This window comes from Cetorhinus maximus, chromosome 12 (assembly GCF_964194155.1).
Source record: "Cetorhinus maximus chromosome 12, sCetMax3.hap1.1, whole genome shotgun sequence".
Classification (NCBI taxonomy): Eukaryota; Metazoa; Chordata; class Chondrichthyes; order Lamniformes; family Cetorhinidae; genus Cetorhinus; species Cetorhinus maximus.
Genome location: NC_135890.1, coordinates 38552364 through 38572209, shown reverse-complemented (window position 1 = coordinate 38572209; position 19846 = coordinate 38552364). Strand labels below are relative to the sequence as shown.

The window sequence follows — 19846 nt, the reverse complement described above, 5'->3', positions numbered from 1 at the left end:
CACATCAGATGCCTGATGACAGCACATCTTCCCTCAGAAGCTAGCATTGTGAACAACAGGGCCATCCTTTCACCACTGACTGAAAACTTTGGGCCATTCTGTTTAAAAAAAATCATCTAGTTTTGAGGCAGCATTTATGAGGCAACTTTTACTTTTGAAAACTTGACTTCTCCATGTTTTCTACTATCAATTAAAGAAAACCTAATGGTCCCAGAGAGCAATTCATACAAGCTCTTAATATATAATTTGGTCTTCAGATACTATTTAGTTTGAAAATTATTTTTCTTTTTGTGCCACATCAGCACAATCTCTTGCTCTTTTCCTGTTCACAGTATAATGGTGCCTGGTGTGTATGCGATAAGTACGTATCGCCAAGACATTGGTGCAAGTCTCTGTCAGCAGCATAAATACTTGACAGGTTTCCATATTTTGTGGTCATGGTTTGCTAAGCAACTGAAGCATTCACATCCTTCCTGTATAAGTTAGCAGGGTGGCTGCATTCTATCTAGGCAATCTGGACCCTCCCATCTATTAAGTAAAGTTGCAGAGTTTTCCCAAAACTAGGCAAGGTTAAAGCCCACAGTAAAAGGATAGATTACATGTGGACTGTTGAAGACTCGGGCTTGATGGGCTAAATGACATCTGATTTTATGCTTTCTAATCTAAATCATTGGCAATCACAAAGAAAGAACACTTCTCAAAAAATTGACCTCCGAGTGAAAAATATGAAAATCAAGCAAGTCAGCAAAATTGTTTGTTGCCTAAATATCAAGTGACTAGAATAATAAAAAAGTTATCAGCTAGACCTTGCAATATCATGTAGAGCTTGAATATCAACTAGAATGTTTAAGTAATAAAAACAGCAAATTATGGAAATACTCAGGTCAGGCGACATCTGTGGAGGGAGAAACAAGAAACAAGTGTTTCAGACTGATCACCTTTTATCAGAGCTGAAAAAAGTTAGAGATGGAACAATTTTAAGCAAATACAGATGCAGGGAAAGTGAGGAGGAGAGGAATGTACAAAGGGGAAGATCTGTGGTGGGGTGGAAGCCAGGAGGAATTAAATGACAAGAGATTATGGTGTAAGGCAACAAGGACTGGTAATGGGACAAGTGAAGAAACAAGAGTTGGATCTACAGATGGTGTAAATGGCAATAGCAGAATCATTAACTGTTCTGTCGTAAAGAGGTGGGGAGTGACAGTTATGATCTGAAATTGTTGAACTCATTTTTAAGTCCGAAAGCGCCTTAAGATGTGCTGTTCTTCAGGCTTCTGTTGAGCTTCATTTGAACAGTGTGGGAGGACAGAGCAGGAAGGGGGTGAAGAATTAAATTGACAGATGGCTGGAAGTGATTATCCAATCTACGTTTGGTCTCCCCAGAGAAGAGAAGACCATGTTGTGATCAGTGAGTACAACATGCTAAATTGAAAGAAATACAAATAAATTGCCGTTTCAACTGGAAAGACTATTTGGGGGTCCTGGGTGATGAGAAGGGGGGGAAGTAAAAAGCCAGGCGTTGTATTTCCTGCACTCGCACAGAAAGGTGACGTGGGAATGGGTAATTGAAAAGTAGACCATTGTGCTATGGAGGAAATGGTCCCTTCATAATATTGAAAAGGGAGGGGTAGGTGTGTTTATTGGCATCATGCTGGAGGTGTGGAAATGGTGGAGGATGATTTGTTGAATGTGAAGGCCAGTGGGATAGGTGGTGAAGACAAGGGGAACCCTGTTGTGTTTATTTATTATTCTTTTATGGAATATGAGTGTTGCTGGCAAGGCCAGCATTTGTTGCCCATCCCGAATTGCCCTTGAGCTGCTGTCTTGAACTCTGCAGCCCATCAGGCACACTAACACCCACAGTATCGCTGGGAAGAGAGTTCCAGGATTTTGATCTTGTGACAGTGAAGGAACAGTAATATAGTTTCAAGTCGGGATGGTGAGTAACTTAGAGGGGATCTTGCGGGTGGTGGTGTTCGCATGTGTCTGCTGCCCTGTCCTCCTACGTAGTAGACGTTGTGGGTTTGGAAGATGCTGTTGGAGGAAGCTGTTAAGTTGCTGAAGTGCATCATACAGATGGTACATACTGCTGTCACTGTGTGCCGGTGGTGGCGGCAGTGAATGTTTAAGATGGTGGATGGGGTGCCAATCAAGCAGGCTGCTTTGACATGGAAGATGTTTAGCTTCTTGAGTATTGTGATACATCCAGGCAAGTGGAGAGTATTCTGTCACACTGAAGCTGGCATCTATGTTGATGGGTACCTCAGGAGGAGGCCAAGATGGATAATCCACTCAGCACTTCTGGCTGAAGATGGTTGCAAATGCTTCAGCCTTGCCTTTTTCACTGATGTGCTGGGCTCCCCCATCATTGAGGATTGGGATATTTGTGGAACTGCCTCCTCCTGTTAGTTGTTTAATGACAACGTTACAATTGGGCCTGAGGGAGATAGGTTAGTGTGTGTGAGCAGACTAGGAAAACTCAGCTGATGTCACATTGGCTGTTCCCAATGAAAAGATCTAGTGGGGTTAAGAGGCCTAGAGAGTGGAGGGGGGATCCAGATGGAACAAGAATTCTGTAGCTCAAAGGGTCTACTGTGTGGATTGGGGCAGGGGGTGCGGAAATTGCATAGAAGACTCCCGGTCAAGGAAATGGGTCAAGGTGAAGGTAGAAATGGAAGAGCTTTGCGTCACACTAAGCTCAAAATTCATTGAGAAGGGGATGAAGTTGAGGCTTTTGCTGAGGTTTGATCATTTGGAATCAAAGAGGGGAAGGTCAGAGTGGATCGTGAAAACACAGCAAGGCATGAGATTGGAAGGAGGAATGCCATCAGACAAGTGAGGTGAAGAATGTTTAAGTGCTATTTGTAGCAGGAAGTAGAAGGACAATATATTTGATTTCTAGTGTTACGAATATTTATAATTTGCTCTTTTACACTTTTGTGCATTGAATGCTCCTTTTTCTTATTTGATTTTTTTGTTAAATACAAAACAAACCAGATATAAATGCCACGTTTTGCAACTGAAGATCCTAAATGATACTAGGATCAGTTATCTTAGATATTTCGGACCACATGTCAAACGCTATGTACAGCCTTTGATGAAAGATCACAGACCTGAAATGTTATTAACACTGTTTCTCTCTCCACAGATGCTGAGTATTTCCAGTGTTTTCTGTTTTTATTTTAGAATTCCTGCATCCACAGTATTTTGTTTGAATATACAGTTTATTCTTCTTTTCCTCCAGTTATTTATGCTTTGAAAGCTCCAAGTCTGGTTCATCTAAGAAAAATAAGATCATAAAACTAAAAGAAATTACAGATATTCAAAAGGTACGTTTCTGATCTGAGAGTTTTTGTTTTGCTTTCTTTTATTTGTTCATGGGATTTGAACGTTATGGCAGGGCCAGCATTTGCCTGTTCTTAATTGCCCTTGAGAAGGTGATAGCCATTCTTAAAAGTTTAAATTTTTTGAATTGAGCTTAAACTTTGAAAAAGTTGCATTTTGATGTTTTTTTGGTATTTTTGTCTTTTTCTGTTTTTTTTTGTTCTGAAATTGGAAGTCACGAGCAGTTTACTAAGAATCACAGTTGTAATGTGCCTAGATATTTTATGTTGGAGCTTATATAGTACAAGTGCCTTATTTTTTATGTTCCTGTTTTAGTATTTTGCATTACCTTTGAAATGTGCTGATCTTTCTGTCCAAAACCTCATATGTGCTTTCATTGCATCAACATCTGCGAGAAGAGCATTACACCATAAAGAAGCATTGGATGATCTGATAAGAGGAATATGTGGAATAGAGGGGCATTGCTTCAGAGTTTGAAAATTATGTTAAATATGTTATATAATATCAGCTTGGATTTATACAATGCCTTTAATTTAAAAATAATGTAAGTTGCTTCATATATATTACCTATAGTCAAAGATTTAAAATATCTCCGTAGCAGTAAAATATTCTTACATTTTCAAGAAATGTGCTTTAATAGTGGGTTAATAATTTTGTTTCATAGAAACATCGGTTTCTCTCAAAACATGAACACTGGGCAGAGTGGCCTTTTCGTGTTCCTATATTATGTTTTTTTATATAGAATCTAGTAGAAATATGATATTTGATGCTTTCATACTATTTAGCTTTTGTCGTGCTATAATGAAAAATTTCCTGCTGTTCAAGAATGCTATAGTAACGTGAACATAATGGAGCCTTCCCAGCACCCTGTATATTTTTATATAATCTTATGTCACTGGAGATGACACAAACTTGTTTGATTTTAACGGCAGCATCTAATTTTTAAAAGGATCAAATGGAATATTCTAAGTAAAAGCAGAAAATGCTGGAAATATTCAGCCAATCAGGCAGCATTTGTAGAGAGAGGCACAGAATTAATGTTTCAAGTCAATGATCTTTTATCAGAATAGTTTGATAACCTACATCTACTTACCAGTGCCACAGGAGTGTACATATTTTCCTCCTGATTTGGCTCCAAGTGACATTTTAAAAACACTTTTTTAACTAGATTATTGCAGAAGTGTAATCGTCTCACTAACTATGTATTCTTATTTACTTGGACCATAGCCTAAAAAGTTAATCTCAACTCTCAAAATACTAATCATTGCCTTTATGCATTATTTTTTTATCTCTCCATTTTTTCTGTCTGTTTGCTCCCACAGTACAAAGTTTTGTCTGTTTTACCTGGATCAGGAATGGGTATTTCAATAACTACTCCATATACGCAAAAGGTAAATCATTTCTTCCTTTGGTGATGTGGTTTGGAGTTTCAGATATTCAGCTTTAAAGTAAAAATGAAAATTCTACTCGATTTGAAGGTGTTCTTGTATCCCCTTAAGATCGTCTTCTCAAAATCCTTTAGAGGAGGATTCAACTGTATGCTCAGGATGGGCATATAATGTTATTAGTCTTGTGAGGCCGCAAAGCATCACAGCAACACAGCAAAACAATGGTGTGCATTGCTGTACTAAGGTTCGGTACTCTCTTGCACAGGTTAATAACATGAATTATCCTCCATTTATCTTATGTTTTCTGTACACTGATAACAGGATAAATACAGTGTGACACCTGAATCTGTTATAGAGAGCATGCTCGCTTTTCAGCACTTAATCCAATAATGCATATTATATAGAATTGTGTTACACTGAAAAGAAGGAACTTCTTGCTTATTATGGTGATCTAATTCCTATTTCCTTGAATTCCAGTGAAACTATTTTTTTTTCTTTTTTAGCCACTGGTATTCGGTGCTATGTTGCACCGAGATGAAGCCTTTGAAGCAATAAATTGTCAACATACCAAAATAGCGTCCAGTGCATCCAGTAACGAAACTTAACCATGCTCTTACAATAGGCAGAATTCATGTATACAATAATATGGAAATGAACAGTTGGACAAGAACTTCCATTAGCTGTTTGATATTTGTGATGGATTTTGTACTTAATTGGAATAGATGGTTTATAATCTGTATATTTTTAACTTGCTGTTTAGTTATTTTACATTTTGGTGAGAGTCCTTCACAAAAGTGCTGTTACTTTCATAGTAATCCCTGCACAGTAAGCACTTTTGGCATTTGTTTACAAGCATTTTAAATGTTAGGCTAAATTGGGGTAGGGAAGAATTGAGAGCGGTTTTAAAAATAAAAGTAAGATAAAATTTGGAGTCAAAAACTTGCAAAATCTGAATGCCAAGATTGTATACTTTTCAGTGTCCGTTTCAGATGGCAAGAGTATTGAGGTAATTATCCTGTCAGAAGGATCTAGTAAACTAAGTGAAGTGAATATGTTGCACCCTAGACCTGACAACCGGACATTATAGATATTAAGCAATTGTTCAGAACATTCATACATTGTGAAGTGATTGGTTAAACATTAGCATGAAAGGGTCAGAGTATAATATAGCCACTTATACATATATCACAAACCACTTTGGTAATAATCTCATCCAGTGTTTCATGGTAGTAAAATGTAATTACTAAAACATTTTTTTAAAACTCTGTTGCATGTTAACTACCTATTCAAGTCAATTTCTCTGGATTGAAGATTCCAACCCCACTCCTTCCACAGGCTTTGCTCAGATGTTGCAATATAAATGTGTGGAAAGATTAGTGCTTTGCACAGTTTTCCACAGGCAAGATTGAATACCACGCCTATGTCATTTAATGCACAATACTTTGATACTTCTTGCTAACTCCTTTCCAAAAAGGCTGGTTCTTGACCAAAACTTAGATTTTCCAGACATTGCAAAAAAAAGACTTGAGGGGTTTATCTGACTCCATTTTGTTTTCTTGTGTAAGTAAAAGAATGGTTTTGTCCATGTCCACTGCATTAGTGACATTTTCTCTTACCCCTTTTTTTAAGTTGCACCATTGTCAAATTTATTTTCAAGGCTTTATCAGCAGCACAGTTATTGGATCACACATAGAAGTGGTATCAAGTGACACTTTCCAATATTCCTCCTCTCCCTTTGTGAAAAAGCCTACCTTTGATCGGTGTCTTTTCTTCAGAGAGCCAATTTTGGGAAATCACAGACATGAGCCCATGTCCTGCTTCTCAATGGTATGGTTCAAAGATACAATGGCTCTGAAGATTCCTATAAATCTGTTCCTTTCTCTTTCATTTTTAGCTGTTGTCAATGTTCAGGGTAGAGGCTATCTGCACTGAACTTTAAATCTCCTCCAATATCTCCATCACAAAATGTTAGAATGTTAAAGATGCCAGGTGTTTGCAAATCCTTTTACTTTCTGGTATTTAGTAAATTCTTTCGATCATTTTAGCAATGTTATGCAGCAGCTGCTCCCTGCCATTGCCTGTACTTGCCCAATTCAAAAGTCATAGTCTTGTGCTCAGCCCAGTCAGAATGTATAAATGTAATGACTGACAGACCTCCAAAGGATACAACTTTCAGAGATCTGCAAAGCTGCCAGTTACCAACTCTCTTAAGATGTTCTGACTCACTTTTTATTTGTCCAATTGCTAATGGAATTTATACTGTATGTGAAGAGACCTGAAACATGCTGAATATTTTTAGTTTATTAATATAACTCATACTAACTATATGTACCAATTTCTTAGATTTGTTCAAGGTTTAATTTGTCACAACTTCTGATTTAACACCATTGAAACAGCAAATGGTAGGTTTGTGATGTATAGTTTCATGAAGTGCAAACATTTGCCAAGCTCTCTGCACCTTTAGTTTACTGTTAATGTGGGTATGTTTACTGAGGGCTAATTTTTCAGCTTCTGGATTAGAAGTGCATTTGTTGGTTTGGATCCCTTGTAGGATACAAGCTAGCAACTATTTTAAGTTTAAAAAAAATGTAAACACTTTGTAAAAAAAAATCAACTGGTAGTTTTTAACTAAGGCAATTTATTTTCTTAATATCCCCAATCATGAAAAAGCAGTTGCCATTCTTGATAAGCATTAGATATATTGACTGTCTACATATTGAAAGTTGTGCATAATTGTTTTTGGTATCATGTAAAACTTTTGGTGTAAAGAAAGCAGAAAATATTAATAGATCCAGGAAATATAACTTAACCCTATAAAATTTGCAAGCTTCGCATCATGTTTATTGTAAAAAGAAAACAAAGTCTTGTAAAAAGTCACGTAATTTTTTTATTTGAAATAAATGGTTCTGTAAAAAAAAAAACCTCCTGTATTATGGCTCTATAATGTACACTACCATCTGTAGTTCAGCTACTATCTGTTATAGCCATTGGGTGCCTATACATTTTAAGTATGCACTGTTGATGGTTGTGAGTATTATTGAAATCCTTATATTTGTTAAATGTTCACATACGAATTGAATTTGCAGTTGTCCATAGATACTGGATGAGGAGTAATGAAATAATCTCAGGACACTGCTACTTCAGGAAACTTGTGTCATTGTACTTTTCATTTTAGGGGAGACGGTAGCGTAGTGGTATTGTTACTGGACTAATAATCCAGAGGCCCAGGCTAATGCTCAGGGGGCATAGGTGCAAATCCCACCATGACTGCTGGTGGAATCAAAATTTAATAAATAAATCTGGAATATAAAGCTAGTCTCAGTAATGGCGACCATAACAACTATCATTAATTGTTGTAAAAACCCATCAGGTTCACTAATGCCTTTTAGGGAAGGAAATCTGTTGTCCTTTCCCAGCCTGGCCTACATGTGACTCCAGGCCCACAGCAATGTGGTTGACTCTTAACTTCCCTCTCAAATGACCCAGCAAGCCACTCAGTTCAAGGGCATTAAGGATGGGCAACAAATGCTGGCCTTGCCAGAATGCCCACATCCCATAAAAGAAAATTGTTGAAGCATTGCTCCTTACCTCCGCTCTAATTTGTATTCATTTTGAACTACAGGCTCAGTTGCCATTGTCTCAGTTTTGTTGGCTGCAGATGTTGCCTATACATCCCAGAAAAAAATATCCTTATTTTATTTTCCCCCATAGTATAATTTTGTGGTAGATAGTTCTGAGTTGTATAAAAGGATTTTTTTAATTGAATACTTTGAGGCAGTTTTAGTGACCTTTCACTTGGGAATCAACACACACATGCTCCATAAAAGGTATTGAAGTAACTGAGGATGAATCTGCAAGACACCTACCAGTCTTAGTAGATGCTAAATTAAACATGTCCAACCAGTTCAAAGCAGTGATCAAGAAAACCTCTCACATGAACTAGATTGCCAGAACTGTTGAATTTAGATCAGAGGAAGTCATGATCAAACACAACCATGGTCTGGTTAGCTCATGTCTTGTGTCCAATGTCCACTTCTCATCACTGAGACACAAGGGTGACATTCAAGTGTTGGAAACCATGCAGAGAAGGACCACGTTGCTGATTCCTGATACCAGAGGTTTGGAATTATGCAAAAAGACTGGAGAGAATCTGGCCTGTAAATGCAAAGCACAGGAAATCTTCTCAAATGCAATGACAATTCATTAAACATATCAACCAGTGATATTCTCTTCCCTCCATTTCTTTGTTGGTGCCTCAGTATTGGTCCATGTACATCCACCTTGCTTTAAAAACCAGCAATTGCTTAAGTTCACAGTTAATAAATGGATAATCCTGTTTAAACAATTACTCAGCTCACCTGATATGCTATTAAACCATTTTGCTCAGCATATTAATTGGCATCTTCTGCAGCGACTGATCTGATACTTAATTACCAGATTCTTAAGCAAGAAACTTCCCAGGCTGCGTCTTTATTTCTGGATTTTCTAGATAAGAATGGCAACAATGAAAAGTGCAGACCCCAGCCTTCATGCAGCCACATTTCTTTCTAGTAAATTTTTATGGATTTTCATTTTTATTCTTCCATTATTTTTTTACTCTTTTTCTTATAGTCACTTTTTCCCCTTCCTATTCTTTTTCTCATTTTCATAATTTCTGTTTAACTGTTAAAAACTAGCTTTTACATTTCTTTTCTTGTTTTTTTTAACCCTGTCCATGTTTTAGTCGTCCTGTTCTCTTCCTAGCTATAGCTCATAGAAATGAGTGGGCTGTATTTTACGGCCCCCTGCCGCGAGTGTTTTTGCTGGTGCGGAGGGGGTGGGGGTTGGGGAGCATGTAAAATGTGCCAGGTGCCCAACCCACCTCCATCTTATCCACCTCCACCTTGCCCACCCCTGACTTGTTCATAATACGGGGGCGAGTAAGGTGCCCACTAGGCTGCCCACCCATAGGCCTATTGAAGATCTTAACTGCCCAATTAAGGGCCTCAATCCACCTCCACTACCATGAAATGCTGGGCATTGGCAGGTGGGCCAGACTGTAAAGGCCATTTTTTAAATGGCTTCTTTGAAAAGGTGGGAAGGAAGGGGTGGGGGGGGGGTTATCAATTGGAAGGTGTATCAGAGGCACCCCTCTAAGATGTCACATCTCCACCTTTGTTTCTCCCTGTCTGCCCTCCAAAACTCAGCCCCTCCCCTTCCCCCCTCCCTAGGCCGTCTGATCTCTCTTTGCCATAAAAGCCGGGGACTTCACTAACTCCAGTCACCATGATCGTCTTTCCGGGGCTTCGTTGTAGTTCCCAGCAGCACCCACCACTGAGTTCTGGGACTGCTGGAGCTGCCGATCAATCAGATTGGCTGACAGCTTTAGAGGGTGGGACTTCCTGCCCAATGAAGGGCAGAAGCCTGACCTGCAGCGATAACACACTGGGACTAACTTTCTTCCTGGAGGCAGGCGAGCAGTCCGCACCCACTCCCTCTCCCCCTCCCAACCCCGGGAAATTCAGCCCAGTCTTAGTGAGCAGGAGGGGGTCACGAGACCAGTGCAAAATTAAAAAGAAATGTATGATGTAAATTTGTGGAGATTATTTAATTTTGCCCTTGATCTCAGGACCAGAGAGAGTTTATGCAGTGTTTTTCATACTCTCGGGATATCCCAAAGTGCTTTCAAGCAATAATTTGTTTTGGAGTGAAATCACTTGCGATGTAGGCAAATGTGACAGCCAATTTGTGCATAACAAGGTCCCACAAACATCAAATGAATGAATGGCCAGTTTTATTTTTGTTGATAATTGGTGAATGAATGTTGGCCAGGACACCAGTGAGACTATAGGGCCATGAGATTGTTTACATCCAGCTAAGTAGACAGAAGAATCTCAGTTAAAATCTCAACTGAAAAATATCAACTTTAACAATGCAACACTCCCTTGATACTGCCATTTCACCACTGAACTGAGGTGATAAATACCTTGATTTTGATTATTAATGTTGAAATGTTATCCATGGATGTTTATGCCATTATCTTCATGAGCATGAGAGCAAATTTGACTATTACCTCATTTAGAAGATTAAATGAGTTGAGAAAGTTCACAAGTGTGCAAATTGACTGGATTTTAGGAGTGAAGGTGAGTAACCATTTCACTTTCCTTGTAGATTTAACCAGTTGGCCCAGCTCCTTCATCTCTTCCAGTGACCATTCTTTTCAAACAGAAAATGGCCTCATAAGGAATAGAAAGAAAATAAAGGTCATGATATTGGTGAGAGGGTGCAAGGGAGCCACATAATGGATGAGAAACATGGCAAGACCAAGGATATAGAGGTCCTGCTGATCTCAACAACAGCATCTTATTAAAAAAATTAAGTGTAGATTTCCACCTGATGCAAGGGTAGTTTGATGGCCTGGTTGAGAGGGGGAGGGGGTCAGGGAATTTGCTGTAGGAGGCTGTAACCAGGTCTCCATGGTAACTGTTCCTGGTGCTTAGTGAAGACTGTGATTGGGGATGTGGTGGGGGTGGGGGGTTGGTATGCAATGATAAATATTAATCCCAATTGAAGGAAAATGGAGGCACTGGCCCTGTTTGGTGGGGAGAGGGAGAGGCAATGAGTGCCTAATATCACACTTGATCTGCATAGGATAGTGGAGGCAAATACTTTTTCCGTTCATTTATGGTGCTGTGATGAGGATCCTTAGGCTCACTTGGAAAGATGCACTGAATGACTTCTTTTGTCTGTATTTACTTTTGCTGAAGCAGGATTCTTGCTGTAAAACATAGAACTGATGTTTAATAATGAGGAAGCTGAGGAAGACTCTAGGCTTCCTTGTTGGGCCTGAAGAAGAACTCCTGCACCACAAGAAAACTTGAAAAATAAATTTTAAAACAATCAGATTCACTGGTAGGTTTATCTGATTGGGAGCTGTAACTGTCCTCTACCTGATAGCCTCCATCCAGGCCTCAACTTAAAATTGCAAATGAGGTCCTTGTTGATATCATCTGAGTTTCACATTATCAAATCAATCCAAAACAACAAAGGTAACAAACTTTTGCACATGACATATCCATGCCAATTGATTTACTGTAGTGACAAAAATAAATAAACTTGCACATGGCATGTAATGCTACATGGAATAGACTTCAACACCAAGGACATAAATATACATTGGTGAAATACAAGTTAGACTGATGTTAGAAACACTTTTTCTTGCAATGAGTTCCTAATATCACACTTGATCTGCATAGGATAGTGGAGGCAAATACTTTTTCCGTTCATTTATGGTGCTATGATGAGGACCCTTAGGCTCACATGGAAAGATGCACTGAATGACTTCTTTTGTCTGTATTTACTTTTGCTGAAGCAGGATTCTTGCTGTAAAACATAGAACTGATGTTTAATAATGCACATTTATGAAGTCATTGCTGAGATTTTCGCATCATAGTCGCAGGTGTATTTAACTGTATAAATCAACTGAATAACTTTGGTGAGATCAAGTGCTTGTCAATAACCAAGCTTTTCAAAGATCTACCATTCATACTACATTTGACTTTCAGGAGAAGTAGGTCCACGGAACATTATTGTCCCTGAAATTAATATTCGAGTGAAATTGTGACTTTTATTGAATTTTTTAATGTTAATAAGAAAAGTCTAAGAAAACTACCGGCTGGTACATTCTTCATTATATAGTATGTGATAGCCTATTTAAATATATAAAGATGAAATCTTTGCCTGTCTGTCTGTCAGCAAACACATGAGATCCTTGGACCAATCTCAACAAAAGCTAACACTATTTGCCTTCCTAATTGCTTGCTGTACCTGAATGTGAACTTTCTGCTATCTATGTACAAGGACACCCAGGTCCTGCTGAATGCAAACATTTCCCAGCCTCTCACCATTTAAAAGAAAATTTGCTTTTTAAATTTTTTCTACCAAAATGGATAACTTCACACTTCACCACAATGTATTCCAACAGCCATGTTCTTGTCCACTTACCCAACCTCTTTGTCCCTCCGCACTGCTTACCTTCCCACCTAACTTTGCATTGTCAACAAACTTGGATAAGTTGCACTCAGTCCCCTCATCTAACTTATTAATATAGATTGGAAATAGCTGAGGCCCAAGTTCTGATCCTTGCAGTTACACCCTGCCAGCCAGAAAATGCCTCGTTTATTCAAACTCTGTGTTTTCTGTCCATTAGCCAATCCTCAATCCATGCTAGTAGTCCTAATTTTGTGTAATAATCTCTTCTGTGGCACCTTCTCAAACGATTTTATTTTTTGAAATTTAAAATACACCACTTCCGCTGGTTCCCCCTTACCTTTTTTAGTGGTTACATCCGTAAAAAACAGATTTGTCAAATGTGATTTTCCTTTCATAAATCTGTGTTGACTCTGCTTAATAATGTTATGAATTTCCAAGTGCTCTGTTACCAGGTTCTTTATTTTCCTTCTCTCCAGGAATTTGGATCAGCTCAGTGCTTGAGGTTACATAGTCAAAAGATAAACTGATTATTGATAGGTTTTTTTTCTTGCCCTCATTATATGTTTGTGAATGAAGTGATGTTTGCACTGCTCATGTTATCGTAAGAATATAAAAATCAGAAATAACATTTGCTAATGGTTCAAATTTGCAATAAATGTTGTATACTTGTTAGGGGTAACAGAAAACCTGTGACTGATGTCTAATTTTTATTTTTGGATGTGTGTGTGTACAAATCCCAGGATTCTTATGAATTGTAAAGACTTTACCTATTATATGGTTATACTGATGTCATGTTGACTTGGACAGGTACTGTTCAGATTTTTGTTTTTGCTATGACTTATTCACTGACTCTGTTCAGTTTTTTTTCCCCAGCTCGGGTCCTTTGATGAAGCTTTTGTATCTATTAATTGTGTCACTTTTGTTCAGCCACTCTATTTCTTGTATTGTCACACTTTTAGATCTTGTGAGTAAAGAATGAAATTCAGGATCACAGGAAGTGAAAAATGCAAAAAACTTATGTTCTGTTGCCACACTGACATTGTTGTATAATTCTACAAATTTGCTGTAATGTGCCACTTAAGTGAAAAATAAGCTGTGGAAAGCTGAAACCAAATGTACAAAAATGTAACACAGATTTGGAAAAGAGGTCTCTGTTCAAATGCAAATTCTTGGCCTTTGTTGACTGGTGTGCTATTATTACAGAACACTCTAAAAGAAAATATCGGAGCACATCGAATATTAGAAATCAGATTTGTCGTGGTACTGGAAGAAAATAACCCATTAACTGAGAGCATTATATAAAATGAAAAGCCCTGAAACCTAAGCAAGCCTTGATTTCCTTTGTTGTTCAGATTCACTGAAGAGATGCTTGTCCTGCCATGAGAGTGTTGAAATAATGTTAAAATTCAGTGAAGCCAACTTGAACAGAAATAAAAGATGGAAGTTACTTGAAAACAAATTACTCAAATGCTTTGCTGCATGTAGCAGTCAACAAATTGAATAAGATTGTCAAAGGATATGCCCAGCTATGACATACAAGTGTAACTTGCAGTAGGCTGCAAAATCTGTGGGATAAAAATTTATTGGAATGTTTTTTTTTAAATATGTTCTATAATTTAGTCACATTACCTTTGCATTCATAATACCTGGGGACTTGGCATTTTCGTGGCAATGCAGAGTAATAACATAGTTTAATGTTGCAAAACTGCTGCCAGTCTGATTTCCTTTTCTATTCTTTCATTAAAATTCAATAATTATTAATGCACAATACATCATTTTGTATACATAAAATTTCCAAATTGGGCAATGTGGGTATCTGAAAGATAATAAGAGAACTTGAGTTTGCAATAAAATGGTCATTTTGATGGCAATCGAATGATCAGCAACTGCAGTGCAATACACCACAGGAGTTATTCATTGTGGAATAGACATTCCCACTTTCTGTTACTGTTCTAAAAGCAGAAAACAAGACAATTAATTGGTGGCTGAATGCAATTAAATTGAGCAATTTTGCAGATTCTGAGTACTTAAATGTTTTTCACATGTCATTTATAAGCTAGACTCTCAGAGTTACACCTTTTCATAAACTCTGCAGAAAGACAACATGGTAAGCTCATAGAGTCATAGAGGTCTACAGCACAGAAAAAGGCCCTTCAGCCCATCACGTCTGCGCCAGTCAAACAAGTACCTAACTATTCTAATCCCATTTTCCAGCACTAGTTCCATAACCTTGTATGCCATGGCATCTCAAGTGCACATCCAAATACTTCTTAAATGTTGAGGGTTTCTGCCTCTACCACCCTTTCAGGCAGTGAATTCCAGATTCCCACCACCCTCTGGGTGAAAAAATTCTTCCTCACATCCCCTCTAAACCTCCTGCCCCTTACCTTAAATCTATGCCCCCTGGTTATTGATCCCTCCACCAAGGGGAAAGGTTCCTTCCTATCTATGCCCTTCATAATTTTATACACCTCAATCATGTCCCCTCTCAATCTCCTCTGTTCCAGGGAAAATAACCCCAGTCTATCCAATGTCTCCTCATAACTAAAACTCTCCAGCCCATGCAACATCCTGGTAAATCTCCTCTGCACTCTCTCTAGTGCAATCACATCCTTCCTATAATGCGTATTCCAGAACTGCATGCAATACTCTAGCTGTGGCCTAACCAGCGTTTTATACAGTTCCAGCATAACCTCCCTGCTTTAATATTCTATGTCTCGGCTAATAAAGGCAAGTATCCCATATGCCTTCTTAACCACCTTATCTACCTGTCCCGCTACCTTAAGGGACCGGTGGGCATGCATACCAAGGTCCCACTGATCCTTGGTACTTCCCAGGGTCCTACCATTCATCGTGTACTCCCGTGCCTTGTTTGTCCTGCCCAAGTGCATCACCTCACACTTATCTGGATTAAATTCCATTTGCCACTGATCAACCCATCTGACTAGCCCGTCTATATCCTCCTGTAATCTAAGGCTATTCTCACTATTTACCACCCCACCAATTTTCATGTCATCCGCGAACTTACCGATCAACCCTCCTACATTCAAGTCTAAATAGTTTATATATAACACAAACAGCAAGGGACCCAACACCAATCCTTGTGGAACCTCACTGGACACAGGCATCCAGTCACAAAAACACCCATCGACTATCACCCTCTGCTTCCTGCCACTCAGCCAACTTTAGATCCAATTTGCCAAATTGCCTTGGATCCCATAGACTCTTACCTTCATTATCAGTCTCCCATGCGGGACCTTATCAAAAGCCTTGCTGGAGTCCAAGTAGACCAGGTCAAATGCATTGCCCTCATCTACACACCTGGTCACCTCTTCGGAAAAATCAATCAAATTGGCCAGACGTGAGCTCCCCTTAACAAAACCATGCTGACTGTCCTTGATCCCTGCCTCTCCAAGTAGATTAATTCTGCCCCTCAGAATTGCTTCCAATAGTTTTCCCATCACTGAGGTTAGACTGACTGGCCTGTAGTTCCCTGGTTTATCTCTTCCTCCCTTCTTGAATAACGGTACCACATTGGCTGTCCTCCAGTCCTCTGGCACCTCTCCTGTGGCCAGAGAAGTATTGAAAATTATTGCCAGTGCCCCTGCTATCTCCTCCCTCAACAGCCTAGGATACATTTCATCCAGGCCTCGAGATTTATCTACTTTTAAGCCTGCCAGACCACTTAGAACCTCCTCCCTTTCTATGCTAATTTATTTAATTGTATCACCGTCCTTCTGCATGATTTCGATACCCACATCATCCCTCACGCTTGTGAACACCGACACTAAGTATTAATTTAGAACCCTACCTACGTCTTCTGGCTCCACACACAAATCACCACTATGGTCCTTAATGGGCCCTACTCTTTCCCTAGTTATCCTCTTACTCTTAATGTACTTGTAAAATAGCTTTGGATTTTCCTTTATTTTACCTGCCAATGTTTTTTCATGCCCCCTTTTTGCTCTCCTAATTTCCTTTTTAAGTTCCACCCTACACATTCTATACTCCTCTAGGGCTTCTGCTGTTTTGAGCCCTCGGTATCTGCCATAAGCCTCCCTTTTTCTCTTTATCCAATCCTGTATATCCCTCGACATCCAGGGTTCCCTGGATTTGTTGGTCCCACCCTTTGTCTTTAGTGGAGTATGTTGGCCCTGTACTCTCCCCATTTCCTTCTTGAATGAGTCCCACTGCTCTGACGCAGATTTACCTAAAAGTAGCTGCTCCCAGTCCACTCTGGCCAAATCTTATCTGATCTTATTAAAATCGGCCTTCCCCCAATTTAGAACTCTGATTTCTGGCCCATTCTTGTTCTTTTCCATAACAACCTTGAATCTAACGGAGTTATGATCACTATCTGCAAAATGTTCCCCCACTGATACTTCTACTACTTGCCCAGCTTCTTTCCCTGTCCAGGACTACCGCCTCTCTTGTAGGACCTTCTACATACTGGCTTAAAAAGCTCTCCTGGATGCATTTTAAGGATTCTGCTTCCTCTAAACCTATCACACTATGACTAACTCAGTTAATGTTGGGAAAGTTGAAATCCCGCACTATTACTACCTTATTATTTTTACACTCATGATACTGCGGTTACTGACAATATCTGTTCTGAAGTCTTTAGTGCAGCTTGGAACTGTATCTATCTGGGAGTTTGGTGAGCAGGGGAAGGTGGTGTTCTATTTCTAAGGTTTAAAATAGCATAGGAACTGGTGGTGAGCTGAAAATATATTTAAGAAAGGAAAATAAATAATTGAATAATATAATTAAGTAGTTAATTAAAACACATTAAGGATGGCAGGAAAGGTGATGTATCACAGCTGCACATGCGGGAGCATCTGGATGCCAGTGTGTTCCAGGGCAAGCACGTCTGTAGTGTTTGTGACTTGAGGAGATTCGGCTCAGAGTCATTGAGCTGGAGGCCAAACTGCAGACACTGCAACACATCAGGGAGGGGGAAAGTTACCTGGATGCCTTGTACCAGGAGGCTGTCACACCCCTTTGGATAGGGTCTTCAGTGGTCAGGGTTAGGAGGGCGTGACTGCGAGTGAGACAGATAAGGGGATACAGAGGGCAGGAGAGCAGGAGCCTCAGCCTTTGTAATTGTCCAATAGTTTTGAGGTCCTCTCAGCTTGTTTGGATGAGAGTGGGGGTTGCAGAGGTGGATGCGCTGACTGACCATAGCACTGTGGTACAGGAGGCCATTCAAGTGGGGGGAGCAAAAAGGAATGTACTGGTAGTAGGGGAAAGTGTAGTGAGGGGAATTGACACTTCTCTGTAGCAAAAAGCAAGAGTCTGTGTGGCCTGCCCAGTATAAGGGTTCGGGACAAATGCTCAGGGCTGGAGAGGAACTTGCAGTGGGAGGGAGAGGATCCAGTTGCCGTGGCCCACGTAGGTACCAACGACATAGGTAGAACTAGGAAAGCGGTCCTGTATAGCCAATGTGAGGAGCTAGGCACTGAATTAAAAAGCATAATCTCAAAGGTCAGTCTGGATTATTACCTGAGCCATGTGCAAACTGGCATAGGGTACAAAAAATTAAGGAGATGAATATGTTGCTCAAAGACCTGTGTGGGAGAAGCGGGTTCCGGTTTGTGGGGTACTGGCACTAGCACTGAGGAAAGTGGGATCTGTACCATTGGGATGGTCTGCACCTGAATTAAGCTGGGACCAGTGCTCTAGTGAGATGCATAACTGGGAAGTAGAGAGGGCTTTAAACTAATTAGTGGGGGGCAAGGGATCAAATTTGGGAAGATGTGTTAAATCAAAGAGTAGAGATAAGGCAAGAGATTGATTAACAGTCTGTGACAGGAAGGTACAGAGTACAAATCTGAGAGTAAATCAGCAGAAAATGCTAGACATTACAAAAATAAAAGGAGAAAACTAAAGGCTCTCTATCTGAATGCACATAGCATTCGAAACAAAACATATGGGAGAGAATTTTCTCCCCATCTGGCAGGCTGGGTGGGAGCGGGCGCGGGCAGGTGCGCAGCCGATCGCCATTTTATGTGGACAGTCCAATTAAGGCCCGCCCAGCATGATGCACACCCGGAAGCGCTGAGCACTCCCTGTGTGGGCGGGGGGAGGAGGGAGACACAGGGCCTGCGCTCTTTCGCCCATGCGCGAGCACAGAAATCTCCCTGAGGCACGAAGCTGTCTCAGGGAGATTATTTTCTTTATGAAAGCTTTAAAAAAAAATATAGAAAAAATTATTCAGACACGTCATGGGACATGGCAATGAATTTTAATTAAAAATTTTAGTTGATTAATAAACACTTCATGAAACCTCATCCCACTTGTGGATGAGGCTTCATGATAAATGCAAAGGCCGCTTGGGCTCTTCACCTGCCCGCCAACCTTAAGGTTGGACAGCAGCCCTGAGAAGCAGGTTAATTAGTTAATTAATGGCTCCACTGCACGACCGCCAAACTGAGGAACGGAATGACACGTGGTAACATCGGGACACATGCCCGACGTCACTGCACGTCATTTTATGCGTCGGCGAGCGGGGCCCGTCTCCACACGCCAACCAGAAGATTCAGGGCATGAACTGAGAGCACAAATAGAAATAAATAAGTATGATCTGATAGCCATTACAGAGACATGACTGCAGGATGACATAGACTGGGACCTGAATATTGAAGGGTACATGACATTTAGGGAGGACAGGAAACTAAGAAAAGGTGGAGGGGTGTCTCTCTTAATTAAGGATGATATTAGCACAATAGTATGGGATGACCTAGGTTTGGGAAACCAGGATGTAGAAGCGGTTTGGGTAGAGCTGAAAAACGATAAAGGCAAGAAGTCACTTGTGGGAGTGGTGTACAGGCTCCCTAACAACAACCATATGGCAGGAGAGGGTATAAAGGAGGAAATTATGAGAGCTTGTCAGAAAGGTACAGTGATAATCATGGGGATTTTAATCTACATATAGACCAGGATAACCAGATGGACAAAGGAAGCCGAGATGAAGAACTCATAGAATGGGATAGTTTCTTAGAACAGCACGTTCTGGCACCAACCAGAGAGCAGGCTATACCAGACCTGGTATTGTGCAACGAGATAGGATTAATTAATGATATCTTAGTGAAGGTGGCCTTAGGTAGCAGCAATCATAATATGATTGAGATTTATATTCAGTT

At 39.9% G+C, this 19846-nt stretch overlaps 1 protein-coding gene across 2 annotated transcripts in view; it reads left to right on the top strand.

The window, feature by feature from the left end:
• Positions 1-7654, top strand: part of gramd4a (GRAM domain containing 4a) — a 158272-nt gene extending 150618 nt beyond the window's left edge. For both annotated transcript variants that reach the window (XM_078553353.1, XM_078553355.1), the window contains 3 exons: positions 3245-3329; positions 4668-4736; positions 5237-7654. In XM_078553353.1, coding sequence (XP_078409479.1) covers positions 3245-3329; positions 4668-4736; positions 5237-5338 — 256 coding nt within the window. In that variant the 3' untranslated portion in view covers positions 5339-7654. The remainder of the gene's footprint in view (positions 1-3244; positions 3330-4667; positions 4737-5236) is intronic.
• The last annotated feature ends 12192 nt before the right edge of the window (positions 7655-19846 follow it).